The sequence below is a fragment of the Agelaius tricolor genome, unplaced genomic scaffold, assembly GCF_023055355.1.
Source record: "Agelaius tricolor isolate 1412-34295 unplaced genomic scaffold, bAgeTri1.0.p SCAF_54, whole genome shotgun sequence".
NCBI lineage: Eukaryota > Metazoa > Chordata > Aves > Passeriformes > Icteridae > Agelaius > Agelaius tricolor.
Window position 1 is genome coordinate 2,157,179 of NW_027269314.1, and position 13,870 is coordinate 2,171,048.

General features: G+C 60.8%; 1 protein-coding gene across 2 annotated transcripts in view; it reads left to right on the forward strand.

Moving 5' to 3' along the window:
* Positions 1-13,127, forward strand: part of ADAM33 (ADAM metallopeptidase domain 33) — a 36,312-nt gene extending 23,185 nt beyond the window's left edge. Inside the window, exons 14-24 of one of the 2 annotated variants that reach the window (XM_071455853.1) lie at positions 138-333; positions 1,079-1,187; positions 1,924-2,128; positions 3,168-3,245; positions 4,460-4,568; positions 5,480-5,630; positions 7,094-7,187; positions 8,759-9,004; positions 10,204-10,367; positions 11,588-11,605; positions 11,998-13,127. In XM_071455853.1, the coding sequence (XP_071311954.1) occupies positions 138-333; positions 1,079-1,187; positions 1,924-2,128; positions 3,168-3,245; positions 4,460-4,568; positions 5,480-5,630; positions 7,094-7,187; positions 8,759-9,004; positions 10,204-10,367; positions 11,588-11,605; positions 11,998-12,049 (1,422 nt within the window). In that variant the 3' untranslated portion in view covers positions 12,050-13,127. The remainder of the gene's footprint in view (positions 1-137; positions 334-1,078; positions 1,188-1,923; positions 2,129-3,167; positions 3,246-4,459; positions 4,569-5,479; positions 5,631-7,093; positions 7,188-8,758; positions 9,005-10,203; positions 10,368-11,587; positions 11,606-11,997) is intronic. The other variant, XM_071455854.1, reaches the window with a different exon arrangement.
* The last annotated feature ends 743 nt before the right edge of the window (positions 13,128-13,870 follow it).

Consider the following 13,870-nt stretch of genomic DNA (forward strand, 5'->3'; position numbering starts at 1 on the left):
TCACTGCCCCCTGTCCCCAGCCTGTCCCCCTGTCACTGCCCCCTGTCCCCTGTGTGTGTCCCCCTGTCACTGCCCCCTGTCCCCAGCCTGTCCCCCTGTCACTGCCCCCTGTCCCCAGCCTGTCCCTGTGTCCCCAGCTGAAGGTGGCTGGCACGCCGTGCCGGGAGGCCGCTGGCTCCTGTGACCTGCCCGAGTTCTGCACGGGAGTGTCCCCGTACTGCCCTCCCAACGTGTACCTGCTGGACGGCTCCTCGTGTGCCCAGGGCCAGGCCTACTGCAGCAACGGCATGTGCATGACCCACCAGCAGCAGTGTGTGCAGCTCTGGGGGCCAGGTCAGTCCCATCTCTCATGTGCATGACCCACCAGCAGCAGTGTGTGCAGCTCTGGGGGCCAGGTCAGTCCCTCCCTGCAGCAATGGTGTGTGCATGACCCACCAGCAGCAGTGTGTGCAGCTCTGGGGGCCAGGTCAGTCCCTCCCTGCAGCAATGGTGTGTGCATGACCCACCAGCAGCAGTGTGTACAGCTCTGGGGGCCAGGTCAGTCCCTCCTCTCATGTCCATGACCCACCAGCAGCAGTGTGTGCAGCTCTGGGGGCCAGGTCAGTCCCATCCCTCACTGCAGCAGAGCCTGGGGGTGCCCGGGGGGCTGCGGGGGCTGCATGGGGGCCCTGGCACAGCCACAACCACACCAACAGCCAGGGGACAATTCTGAACCCCAAATCCTTGGGAATGGGATGGGGGGTGCCCAGAGCAGCCGTGGCTGCCCCTGGATCCCTGGAATGTGCAAAGCCAAGTTGGACATGGAGGCTTGGGGCACCTGGGACAGTGGGAGGTGTCCCTGCCCTGGGTGGAACTGGGTGGGTTTAAGGTCTCTTCCAACCCAAACCATCCTACGACCAAAATCCTCCTCAAGACTCCAGCTAATGGGGAAGTTCATCCCTCCTGCCCCAGGTCTGGCAGCACAGCAGCAGCTCTGGGAGAGCTTTCCCCAGCGTGTTCTCCCTGAGCACCACGTGCTGCTCCTGCTGCGGGTCCCTGCCCGTGCCTGGCTTCCCAGAGCTCTCCTCCCCGTGTGCAGGAGCGTGGCCAGCCCCCGATGCCTGCTTCCAGGACGTGAACATGGCAGGGAACACCTACGGCAACTGCGGCAAGGACAGCCAGGGCCGCTACGTCAAGTGTGACAAGAGGTGGGCACAGCGCTGGCACTGGCTGCCCCGTGTCCCTCCTGTACCCCTGGCATTCCTGCCACCCCTGCCATCCCTGCCGCCCCTGCCATGCCACTGGGAGGGCCCTACCTCAGCCCTGCCACAGGCAGCAGCCATTGGGACAGCGTTGGCACCGGCTGCCCAATGTCCCCTCCCGTGCCCACATTTGTCCCTGCCACCCCTGCCACCCCTGCCAAGCCACTGGGAGGGCCCTGCCTCAGCCCTACCCCCGGGAATCAGCCCTTGGGACAGCCCTGTTTTGTACCCCAGGAAGCCACCAGGTCCTCCTGGGCTCTGTCCCCATCGCTGCTGGGAGCTGGCACTTGGAGATCTGGAGCTCTTTTCCAGCCCACATCCTGTGATTCTGCTGCCCCACCACGAGCAGCTCCCAGCCCAGCCTGCTGGGAAATCAAAGCCAGTGCCACATTTAGGGAGTTGTGCACTCTGTGTTCTCAGTGCCACATTTAGGGAGTTGTGCACTCTGTGTTCCCAGTGCCACATTTAGGGAGTTGTGTTCCCAGTGACTCCAGGGATGTCAGAGCCTCCCCTCCCCTGCCCTGGCTGTTTCCTTCCATCATTTCTGTGCTGCCCATGATTTAACCCGCTGGCCCTCTGCAGCATGGCCACAAACCCATGGGCATGAGCCCCAGGTGTGGGATGGTGGGGCTGGGGGGCTGCTGCCCGCCTGTGCCAGCTCCCCCGGCCGTGCCCGCTGCAGGGATGCCATGTGTGGGAAGATCCAGTGCCAGAGCTCTGCCAAGAAGCCGCAGGGCACCAACACGGTGTCCATCGACACCACCATCCGCCTCAAGGGCCGCGAGGTCAAGTGCAGGGGCACCTTCGTCTACAGCGCCAAGGACGACCAGGAGGACCTGTCCGACCCAGGGCTGGTCCTGACGGGCACCAAGTGCGGGGATGGCATGGTGAGTGCCCCTCCTGCCCTGGCACTGCTGAGGGGCCCCTGCTCTGGGCTCTGACCCAGCTCCAGGGCTCTGACCCAGCTCCAGGCCCCTGCTCTGGGCTCTGACCCAGCTCCAGGCCCCTGCTCTGGGCTCTGACCCAGCTCCAGGCTGCACATGGCCCTTCCCTGGGTCACAGCCAGGCCCTGCAGTGGTTCCTTCCACACCTGTAGGTGTTGTCTCAGTGTCACCTCAACTGCTGCCACCAGGTGTTTGTGGGCCACCAGGTTCTTCTCACCCGGGGCATTTGTGGGCATCAGCAGATGCTCAGTTTTGTTTTGTCCATCAAATTGTTCTCTGTGCCCTCCAAGCTTCTTCACCAAATCGGTTCAGAGTGGAGCAACCCCAGCGGGATTTGCCCCCAGATTTGATTGAGGATTCCTCCTATGAAGAGATGGTTTCCCAGAGGAAACAGGAAACCTCTGCCAGGAATCAACCTGACAAATCCAGTGCTAACTGGGCACTGCTGTCTGCAGCCCCTGCATTTGCAAGGGCTTTGGAGGGGGCCAGTTGAGCTGAGAGAGGGCAGAGGCTGCTGGAGGACAGGGCAGGAGGGATGTGTTCCAGAGAGGGCTGGCTGTGGACACACAGCCTTCCCTGCTTGGCATTGTAACAGTGAAATCTTCATCGGGAAGGCCAAAGCAGTGACATTTCCATGAGGAAATATGGCCAGTTTTGAAATGCAGCATTGTTTATTTTGGCCAGTGCCTGGGTTTGGGGGCCAAATGGGAAATGGTTTCTCTTGGTTTGGGGCCCAAATGGAAATGGTTTCTCTTGGTTTGGGGCCCAAATGGAAATGGTTTCTCCAGGAGCTGGCAGGGTCTGTGTGTGGAGGGGGTAGGAGTGCTGCTGGCTGGGCTCTGGATAGGGAATGGGATCCCTTGGCTGGAACCATGTGATTTCACCACCTGCATTTTCCAGCCCTCCAACCCTCTGGAGACCCCCCAGCTGTCCCCTGTCCAGGTCCCTGTGTGACCCCAGCCCCTCTCGTGTGTCCCCCCAGGTGTGCAAGGACCGGCGGTGCCAGAACGCGTCCCTGTTCGAGCTGGAGAAGTGTGTGTCCCGCTGCCATGGCCACGGGGTGAGCTCTGCTGGGAGCCCCTGGCATCAGGGGAGGGCAGGGAGCCAGCCCCAGGGTGTGCCATGGAGATGGGACCTGCAGGGAGCCCCTGGCATCAGGGGAGGGCAGGGAGCCAGCCCCAGGGTCTGCCACAGGGATGTGACCTGCAGAGAGCCAGCCCCAGGGTCTGCCATGGAGATGGGACCTGCAGGGAGCCAGCCCCAGGGTGTGCCATGGAGATGGGACCTGCAGGGAGCCAGCCCCAGGCTCTGCCACAGGCGTGGGCGCTGGGACCCAGTGGATTTGTGCCTCTCAGACCCGTCCAGTGGGGCTGGGACCTTTGCTCAGCCGTGTCCCAGCGAGAGGAACAGGACTGTTTGTGGTGTCAGGGCCATCTGCAAAGCTTGGCTCAGGGTCTGGTTTGAGCTGGAGAGTGTTTGGAGCTCGGAGCAGGAGTGGGGTCCCCCTGAGAGCAGGAGAAGAGCTGGAAGGAGAAGTGGGACAGCAGAAAGGCAGGGCACTGGCTCAGGGAGTGCAGGAAAGCTGCTCTCCAGAGCTGAAAGGTTACACAGGTCTGAGCTCTGTGCGTGCAGGGCTCTGTCAGATGAGGCAACAGGCACTGCTGGCTTCTGGGTGTGACAGATCAAACACCTGACTGACCCTTTTGTGGCAGCTGAGACATCCACACCTACCCCTTGTTCTGCCCAGCAGGGCTCAGGCTCCAGAGCTGGAGTTAGTCAGCCTGGAGATGAGCAGGTTCTGGGGGGACCTTCTGGCACCTTCCAGCACTAAAAGGGGCTTGTAAAGAAGAGGGAAGTGACTTTTGACATGGGCAGATAGGGACAGGAGCAGGGGGAATGGCTTCAAACTGAAAGAAGAGATGGAGATGGGATATGGGGCAGGAATTGTTCCCTGGCAGGGTGGGCAGGGGCTGGGCTGGAATTCCCAGAGCAGCTGTGGCTGCCCCTGGATCCCTGGCAGTGCCCAAGGCCAGGCTGGACATCGGGGCTGGAGCAGCCTGGGACAGTGGGAGATGTCCCTGCCATGGCAGAAGGTGGCACTGGGTGGGATTTAAGTTCCTTCCCTGATCCCAACCCATTCCAGGATTCTGTGATGTCCAAGGGGAAGCACTGTCAGGGGTGAAGCTTCTTCAGCCCAGACTTATGTCACCATCTGTTCATTCCTGCCCTGTGGACCCCCATTGCACACATGCCAGCCCTGTCCTGTGTCCCCAGGTGTGCAACAGCAACAAGAACTGTCACTGTGAGCCCGGCTGGGCCCCCCCGTTCTGCGAGAAGCCGGGGCTGGGGGGCAGCGTGGATAGCGGCCCCGTGCAGAGCCACGGTGAGTGAGGCACAATTGTCCTGTGCAGAGAGGTCAGTCACAGTCACACTGTCCCTGTGCCCTGAGGTCAGTCACAGTCACAGTGTCCCTATGCAGAGAGGTCAGTCACAGTCACACTGTCCCTGTGCCCTGAGGTCAGTCACAGTCACACTGTCCCCATGCAGAGCCAGGGTCAGTCACAGTCACACTGTCCCGGTGCCCTGAGGTCAGTCACAGTCACACTGTCCCCATGCAGAGCCAGGGTCAGTCACAGTCACATTGTCCCCATGCCCTGAGGGCTCTGGGGCTGCAGTGGGGCCAGGGAGGGCTGGGGGCTCCCAGAGGGGCCTGTGCAGGTGTGACTGTGTTCATAGGGGTTCTTGGATGGGGGAACAGACGAGGATCTGACTCCATGTTTCACAAGGCTGATTTATTATTTTATGATATATATTACATTAAAACTGTACTAAAAGAAGAAAAGGTTCTCATCAGAAGACTAGCTAAGAATAGAATAGCCAAGAATGATAACAAAGGTTTGTGGCTGGGACAGAGAGCCCAAGCCAGCTGACTGTGATTGGCCATTAATTACAAACAACCACATGAGCCCAATCCCAGATGCACCTGTTGCATTCCACAGCAGCAGATAACCATTGATTACATTTTGTTCCTGAGGCCTCTCAGCTTCTCAGGAGGAAGAATCCCAAGGAAAGGCTTTTCCATAGAAGTTGTCTGTGACATGCAGGCAGCCCCACGGCGTGTGCCCAGCTCTGGCTGGCTGGTGGCACCCGCTGCCACCAGAGGCCATCGAGGGGCCGTTCCCTTCCCGGGGTGGCAGCAGCAGGGATGTGCCAGCTCTGCTGACCAGGAATGGGCAATGGGCCGTGGGCTGCTGCTGTCCCAGCCCCTGACTGGCCCCTGTGCTCCCCTGGCAGCCCACGAGTCCATCCTGATCACCCTGGTGGTCATCTCGCTGTTCCTGCTGCCCGCCCTGACGCTCAGCATCTGCTACTGGTACCGCCAGGAGAACTCCCTGCTGGCCAGGTGGATCCAGGAGAGCAGGCTCAGGGCCCACGGCGCCTGCAGGTGGGTGGGCACACAACCCTTCCCTCCCTGCACCCAGGGCAGCCTGGGCTGGTTCCACCCTGCCTGGCAGGCGCTGGGGGAGCTGGGGGTGCACAGCCCCTGCTGCGGTGAGAGACCTGCTCTGGGGGCTGCACAGACTGTGCTGGGAAACCCAGAGCCCTGCAGGTGAGAGACCTGCTCTGGGGGCTGCACAGACTGTGCTGGGAAACCCAGAGCCCTGCAGGTGAGAGACCTGCTCTGGGGGCTGCACAGACTGACCTGGGAAACCCAGAGCCCTGCAGCGTGAGAGCTGCTCTGGGGGCTGCACAGACTGTGCTGGGAAACCCAGAGCCCTGCAGGTGTGAGAGCTGCTCTGGGGGCTGCACAGACTGACCTGGGAAACCCAGAGCCCTGCAGCGTGAGAGCTGCTCTGGGGGCTGCACAGACTGACCTGGGAAACCCAGAGCCCTGCAGTGTGAGAGACCTGCTCTGGGGGCTGCACAGACTGACCTGGGAAACCCAGAGCCCTGCAGTGTGAGAGCTGCTCTGGGGGCTGCACAGACTGTGCTGGGAAACCCAGAGCCCTGCAGTGTGAGAGCTGCTCTGGGGGCTGCACAGACTGACCTGGGAAACCCAGAGCCCTGCAGCGTGAGAGCTGCTCTGGGGGCTGCACAGACTGACCTGGGAAACCCAGAGCCCTGCAGTGTGAGAGACCTGCTCTGGGGGCTGCACAGACTGACCTGGGAAACCCAGAGCCCTGCAGGTGTGAGAGCTGCTCTGGGGGCTGCACAGACTGTGCTGGGAAACCCAGAGCCCTGCAGTGTGAGAGCTGCTCTGACCTGCACAGACTGACCTGGGAAACCCAGAGCCCTGCAGTGTGAGAGCTGCTCTGGGGGCTGCACAGACTGTGCTGGGAAACCCAGAGCCCTGCAGGTGTGAGAGCTGCTCTGGGGGCTGCACAGACTGACCTGGGAAACCCAGAGCCCTGCAGTGTCAGACCTGCTCTGGGGGCTGCACAGACTGTGCTGGGAAACCCAGGGCTCTCAGCAATTCCCTGAGCCCAGGACAGGAACAGGGAGGGGTGTCCTGTCCTCGGGGCAGGGCAGTCCCAGGGAGGGGTGGGGGTGGCCTGGAATCAAGGAGAATTCTCATTCCTTGTCGGCTGCCCATCACACACTGAGCATCCCTGCTCCAAACACTGACCATCCCTGTCACACACTGAGCATCCCTGCTCCAAACACTGACCTTCCCTGCTGCCCATCCCAGTCTGACCATCCTTATCACACACTGACCATCCCTGCTGCCCATCACTGCCCATCACTGCCCTGCTGCCCAGTCTGACCATCCCTGTCACACACTGACCATCCCTGTTCCCCAGCAGTGAGGGCTGGCTGTTAACGAGGAGTTACCTGAGACAGGGCAGTGTTTTTGGGGCAGCTGGTGCTCCCCTGGTTGCTTTATTTTGCCATGTCCCAAATTCCCAGCAGGAACAAGTCTGTGGGTCGGAAGTCGAGCAGTGCCCATGCCAAAGCTGCTTTCACCCTGAGGAACATTTCAGCCTCCAGCCACCCCTCTAAGGTCAGTAATAACTCAGTAGGGTCAGGGATAACTCACCAGGGTCAGGGATAACTCAGCTGCCAGGTTTGATTCCCTGCTGGGATGTGAAGCCTGTGGATGTCACATCTGCTCCCAGGAGCTGGGCAAGCCCTGGTGCCGTGTGCTGGTCCTGCCCCATGTCTGCACTGAGCCCATGGCCAGGTGTGCCCATCCCTCCTAAAACTGAATTTGTTGAGCTCAAACTCCCCTGGTGATCACCAGGAACCTCCACTGGGAAACTTCCCATATGGAAAAGGGATAGATGGGAGTGAGGGATGATCACAGCCTGTGGTGGGGGCAGGGGGGTATTTTCTGATGTTAATCAGCCCAAAATTCAAACAAAGCTGGTCTTTGGCTTTGCAGTTTGATTTATGGTGTCCTGTTCTTCCTTTTTGGGTCACTGCTCTTGGCTCCTGCAGGTTTGGTTATTCCTTCATTTGGCTATTCCCTCATGTTCCAGAAGTTCTTTTATTTATCCTGTGCTACACTTCAGTGAATTTTTAGCTTTGAACCTGCATTGGTGCTTTTTGGGCAGCAGGGCTGAATTTAGGAAGAATTCAAGTTTTTTGGATGTCTCCCCCCTGTTGGAAATCTGGATTCAGCAGAGCTGACCCTGCTCTGGGTCTCCATCACTTTCTCATCCCTGAGTGTTCCCATGGGGTTGGTGAGGAGCAAACCCAGAATCACAGACTCAGGAAGGCTGGAAATGCCCTCCAATGTCCATCTCCAAGCCCATCAAACCCATCCATCAGCTGCCAGGTTCAGCACTGACCACGCTCAGCTTTTGGCTGGGCTGGCCCCAGGAGGTGCCCCAGAGCTCCTCCTGCAGCTCCCTGGGCCCAGGCCTCAGTGTTAATTGTTAATTGCTGCCCCCAGATGTGCAGGGTGTCTCTGCTCCGGCCCCTGTGGCTGCAGAACGAGTCTGAACTCTTCACTTTTCGCTCCTGAGGTTGTTTATTAATTCTGATCTATAAAATTTTCTTTCTGCCCAGTCCAGATCTGCTCAGCAGGGCAGCCACAGGCACTGTGACCGCCCCCGGGGCGGTGCTGTCCTTTTATACTACAAACTACATAGAACATATTGACACTGAATTCCAATACCCATCACCTGTGTTAGACAGTGCACTGCTACTCTAAACCAATCCCAAAGTGCCAGCACCACTGCAGAAAATGGAGAACAAGAAGAGGAGGAAAGGCTGGACATGCCCAAGTTCCTCCATCTTGTCCCCATAACCCCCACACCAAAAATCCTAAAATCTACATTTTCACCCTGTGATCATTTTGTTCTTACACCATTCAAACCCGTGTGACTTTCATGTCCTCATACAGAGCTGGTCACTTGCTCCAGGGGTCACAATCAAAGCCCCAGGTGCTCTGGGCTGTGCCAGGGTCTCTGAGCCCCCGGCGGGGTCCTGGCAGCTCTGGGCACCTGGAGGGATGTGCTCAGTTCTGACACGGGGGCACAGCTGCAGTTGAGCACCTGGAGCAGGTGCCCCAAGGATGCTCCCCCAGCTGTGTTTCTCTGTGCTTTTCTCCTCCTCTCCCTCTCGCAGGGCCCTTGGAGCGCATTCCTGCCCCGGCCCGGCGCGGCCCAGCCCGGCTCCCAGCCCATCAACGTGGTGCACCCCCTGCGCCCGGCCCCCCTGAGCATCCCCCCCCGGCCCAGGGACCCCAGGCCCGCCCGGCCCCCGCCCCCGGCCTCCAAATCCCCCCCGGGCCCCGCCAAGGCCGGCGCCCCCCAGGCCAAGCTCCCGCCGCCCAGGAAACCCCTGCCCTGCAGCCCCGTCAGGAGCCCACAGGTGAGATCCCACTGGGGACCCCACAGGTGAGCTCTGGTCAGGGGGACACAGGTGAGACCCCACTGGGGACCCCACAGGTGAGATCCCACTGGGGACCCCACAGGTGAGATCCCACTGGGGACCCCACAGGTGAGATCCCACTGGGGACCCCACAGGTGAGCTCTGATGGGGGACACAGGTGAGCTCTGCCCTGCAGCCCTGTTAGGAGCCCACAGGCAAGTTCTGATGGGTGAGATATAGGTGACCTGTGCTGGGTGACCCCACAGGTGATCCCTGCTGGGGGGGACACAGAGCTGTGCTGGGGGATCCTACAGGTGAGCCCTGCTCAGTGACCCCACAGGTGAGCTGTGTTGGGGGAGACACAGGTGAGCTCCCATTGGGGACCCCACAGGTGAGCTCTGCTCAGGGAGACACAGGTGAGCTCTGCTGGGTGACCCCACTGGTGAGCTCTGCTGGGTGACCCCACAGGTGAGCTGTGTCCCCCCCCAGGCCCAGGTGAGCTCCTGGCCCTGTCTGGGTCGGGCTGGGCTCTGTTTAGGATCTGTTTCAGCCCCCTGAGGCTGCACCTGTGCTGCCATTGCAGGAGACCCATCACACCTGAGGGTGCTTTAGGGTTTTTTGGGCATTGTTCTGTGCTTTGAAGGATCTCAGCTCTACAGGGGGAGGGAGCTCTGTGGGGCTCCCTGGATGCCCCTCTAAGGGCTCTATTACTGCTCTGATGCCAGGTGGCCCCCAAGCTCTGCAGGGAGCTCTGTGGGGCTCCCTGGATGCCTGTCTAAGGGCTGTGTCCCTGCTGTGCCCTCTGATGCCAGGTGGCCCCAAAGCTCTGCAGGGAGGGAGGTTTGTGGGGCTCTGCAGGGGGAGGGAGGTCAGTGGGCTCCTTGGCTGCTCCCCTAAGGGCTCTGTCTGTGCCCTCTGCCATGCCAGGTGGTCCCCAAGCTCTCTGGGGCTCCCTGGCTGCCCCCTAAGGGCTCTGTCTGTGCTCTGATGCCAGGTGGTCCCCAAGCTCTGCAGGCCCCCCTGGCTGCCCCCTAAGGGCTCTGTCTCTGCTCTGATGCCAGGTGGCCCCCAAGCTCTCTGGGGCTCTCTGGCTGCCCCCTAAGGGCTCTGTCTGTGCCCTGTGCCATGCCAGGTGGTCCCCAAGCTCTCTGGGGCTCCCTGGCTGCCCCCTAAGGGCTCTGTCTGTGCTCTGATGCCAGGTGGTCCCCAAGCACGGAGCCCCGCGCCGGCCGCTGCCGGGCAGCCCCGTCCTGGCCAAGGAGCTGCCCCCTGCCCCCGGACAGACCCTGCTGGTCATGGTCCCCCCCACCAGCCCCAGGCCGCCGGGCACCAGCGCCTCCAGCCCCACCACGAGGCCGCCAAAGTGAGTGCGGGGAGCTGGGGGTCCCCCAGAGCTGGGCTCTGGCTGTGGGGCACGGGGGTCCCCTGGGAGGGACACCCCAAAGGGCTGCGCCCACTGCTCCATGGGGCGGCCAAGGGGTGACCAGGGTGGGGCTGGAAGGTGCCAGGGAGGGAGGGAGGGAATGCCACCCCTTGGGAGTGCCCAGACCTGGGGGGAGCTGTGGGACTGCTGGGGATGAGGGAGTGCAGGGGATGAAGGGGTGCAAGGATGGATGCTGGGGATGAGGGAGTGCAGGGATGGATGCTGGGGAGGAGGACTGTTGGGGATGAGGGAGTGCAGGGATGGACGCTGGGGATGAGGGAGTGCAGGGATGGATGCTGGGGATGAAGGGGTGCAGAGATAAGGGAAAGCAGGGGATGAGGGAGTGCAGGGATGAAGGGGTGCAGGGATGGATGCTGGGGATGATGGAGTGCAGGGATGAGGCAGTGCAGGGATGGATGCTGGGGATGAGGACTGTTGGGGATAAGGGAGTGCTGGGATGGATGCTGGGGATGAGGGAGTGCAGGGATGGATGCTGGGGATGAGGAAAAGCAGGGATGAAGGGGTGCAGGGATGGATGCTCGGGATGAGGGGAAGCAGGGATGGATGCTGGGGATGAAGGGGTGCAGAGATAAGGGAAAGCAGGGGATGAGGGAGTGCAGGGATGAGGGAGTGCAGGGATGGATGCTGGGGATGAGGGAGTGCAGGGATGAGGGAGTGCAGGGATGAGGGAGTGCAGGAATGAGGGAGTGCAGGGATGGATGCTGGGGATGAGGACTGTTGGGGATAAGGGAGTGCAGGGATGGATGCTGGGGATGAGGGAGTGCAGGGATGGATGCTGGGGATGAGGAAAAGCAGGGATGAAGGGGTGCAGGGATGGATGCTCGGGATGAGGGGAAGCAGGGATGGATGCTGGGGATGAAGGGGTGCAGAGATAAGGGAAAGCAGGGGATGAGGGAGTGCAGGGATGAGGGAGTGCAGGGATGGATGCTGGGGATGAGGGAGTGCAGGGATGAGGGAGTGCAGGGATGAGGGAGTGCAGGAATGAGGGAGTGCAGGGATGGATGCTGGGATTGAGGACTGTTGGGGATGAGGGAGTGCTGGGATGAAGGGGTGCTGGGATGGATGCTGGGCATGAGGACTGTTGGGGATAAGGGAGTGCAGTGACGGACGCTGATGCTCTCTCATCTTTCCCCCTGCAGACCGATGCCACCTCAAAGGTGAGTAAAGGACATTTACAGACCCCTGTGCTGGGCTGGGAAATGGGGACTACTCCACCTTCCCAGGGGCTCCTGGATGAGCAGGACATGGTCCCTCTGGGCACTCCAACAGGGCACCTGTGTCCCAGGGAATGAGGATGTATGTGGGGTTTGTTTGGAGCTGGGGGACAAAGTCCAAGTCCTTGACAGTGGCACTGGTGCTCCCAGCTCTCCTGCACTGCTCCCTCCCCTGGGTGTGGGGCAGGGGACCTCAGGGGACCCGCTCCTGACAGCCAGCCTCAGGGCCAGTGTCCCTGGAGGAATTCCTGAGCTGGGGAAGGGCTGCTGGGGCTGGGGGTGTCTGGTGCCTGCACTCAAACCTGTTGTCTCCTTCCTCTTTCCTCTTGCTCCAGGCCAGTCCCAGCCATCAAAGTCCAATCCACCTCCTTCTCCTCAAAGAAGTGACAGTCCCAGGACATCTGGGACACCTGGGACAATCCCTGACCCCCCTTCCTGAGCTGGCTCTCCTGATTTGCACTGCTGTGGCCACAGGGCTCTCCCGTTCCTCTTGTTTTAGTCACCCTTTTGATACCAGAGGACTATTTTTGTAAGACAGAATTTGTATTCAGCACACAAACTGTAGTGGTGGGGTGGAGAGGGGACATTGGTACCACGGCTGGACCAGGGCTGGTTGAGGTGGGGTGTCCATGATGGAGATCCCACCACAGCTCTTGGCACTGCTTCCTGGCCAATCTCCCTCCCAGCTTTACTTCTCTGGACATTGCACAAGGGCTGGGAGGGGGTGGCTGGGGCAGTGACCATCCCCACCGATGGAAGATGCTGGTGACAGCGTGATGTCCTTGCAGCTACCTCCTCCTCCTCCTCCTCCTCCTCCTCCTCCTCCTCCTCCTCCTCCTCCAGGCCTGCAGCCCCCAGCCTGCAGCTCCACACTGGGCATCTCTCGGGGGCACGTTTGCCATGACAGAATCCTGGTGCCCAGTTTGGGCTGGGCCACGCAGTGCTGGGACATTTCCATGAAGGATCCAAGTTCTCAGGCTCCCCTGACCTCCTGTCCCATTGCACAAGGAAGGCAGGTCCAGGTGACGATCCCGGCTCACCTGCAGGGAGGAACTGTCTGGGAGCGTCTGAACGCCCCGAGTACCGTGGCAGCTGCTGCCCAGGGTGCTCCTGAGGGGCTCAGGATCCCTCACCACGCTGTTCCTGCCAGGCCCAGCAGAGGCTCCAGGAGCTGCTCACTCTCCGAGGGGAAGGAGCCACGGGCAGGAACCAGAGCAGGGAACTCCTGCCCGTGCCGGGGCCTTGTCCCTGCCCTGGCCAAGCCACTGCCTCTCTCTGTGCCTCAGTGCCCCTCTGGGGTGTTTCCTACCTCACAGGGCTGTTGTGAGGTGTGACAAAGGTGTTCTGGAGGGCTCCCACCCCTCCATCCAAGGTGCTGTTGACCTGCACAGTTGGTGCCACTTTCCTGTGACTTGACCTGCGGCTCGATCAGGGTCTGAGATGACAACAAAGACTTGGAAAAGTCCCCTGGCTCCTCTGGCTCTTTTCTTGCTCCCTGTCCCCTGGGCCTTCAGGCACCAGGGGCATCTCCAGGGCTCTGCCCACACCAGGGCAGGCAGATCCCAGGGTCCTGTGACCTGGGATCCAGCTGGGTGTGACCTCTCAGATCCCATCTGACCTGGGCAAAATCCTTTTGGGATGTGTCCAGCCATGATGTAGGTTCAGGGAGAGCCCTCAGGCAGCTGCTCTGGGCCTTCCTTGCCCCCAGTGTCCCCATTGTCCCCAGCTTGTGGGTGAGGCTGCCTTAACCCAAGCTGTCCTTACCCTTGGGCTCTGTTCTGGAGTTGCTGGTCTCACACCTGGGTCTTCCCTGAAACATCCTCAGGAGGAATTTCCCCATGGAAAGGGTGCTCAGGCCTTGGCAGGGGCTGCCCAGGGAGGTTTGGAGTGCCCATCCCTGGAGGTGTCCAAGGAAGGCCTGGACAGGGCACTCAGAGCTCCGGGCTGGGGACAAGGGGGGATTGGGCACAGCTTGGGCTGGGTGACCCTGGAGGGATTTTCCAGCCTCAGTGATCCTGGGGCTCTGTGATCCCTGGTACCCCCATATCTTTGGTGGTTCATGGATATGTGGCTGGGATCAAGGATCCAACACCTCTTAGTCTGATAACAAAATCAGGAAACCAGTGTCACTGAGGATGGAAGGGACGGGGGCTGGAAGGGAAGGGGTTGGTTGGGGCTGCTCTCGAGATCAGTGTCCCTGGGCTTGGA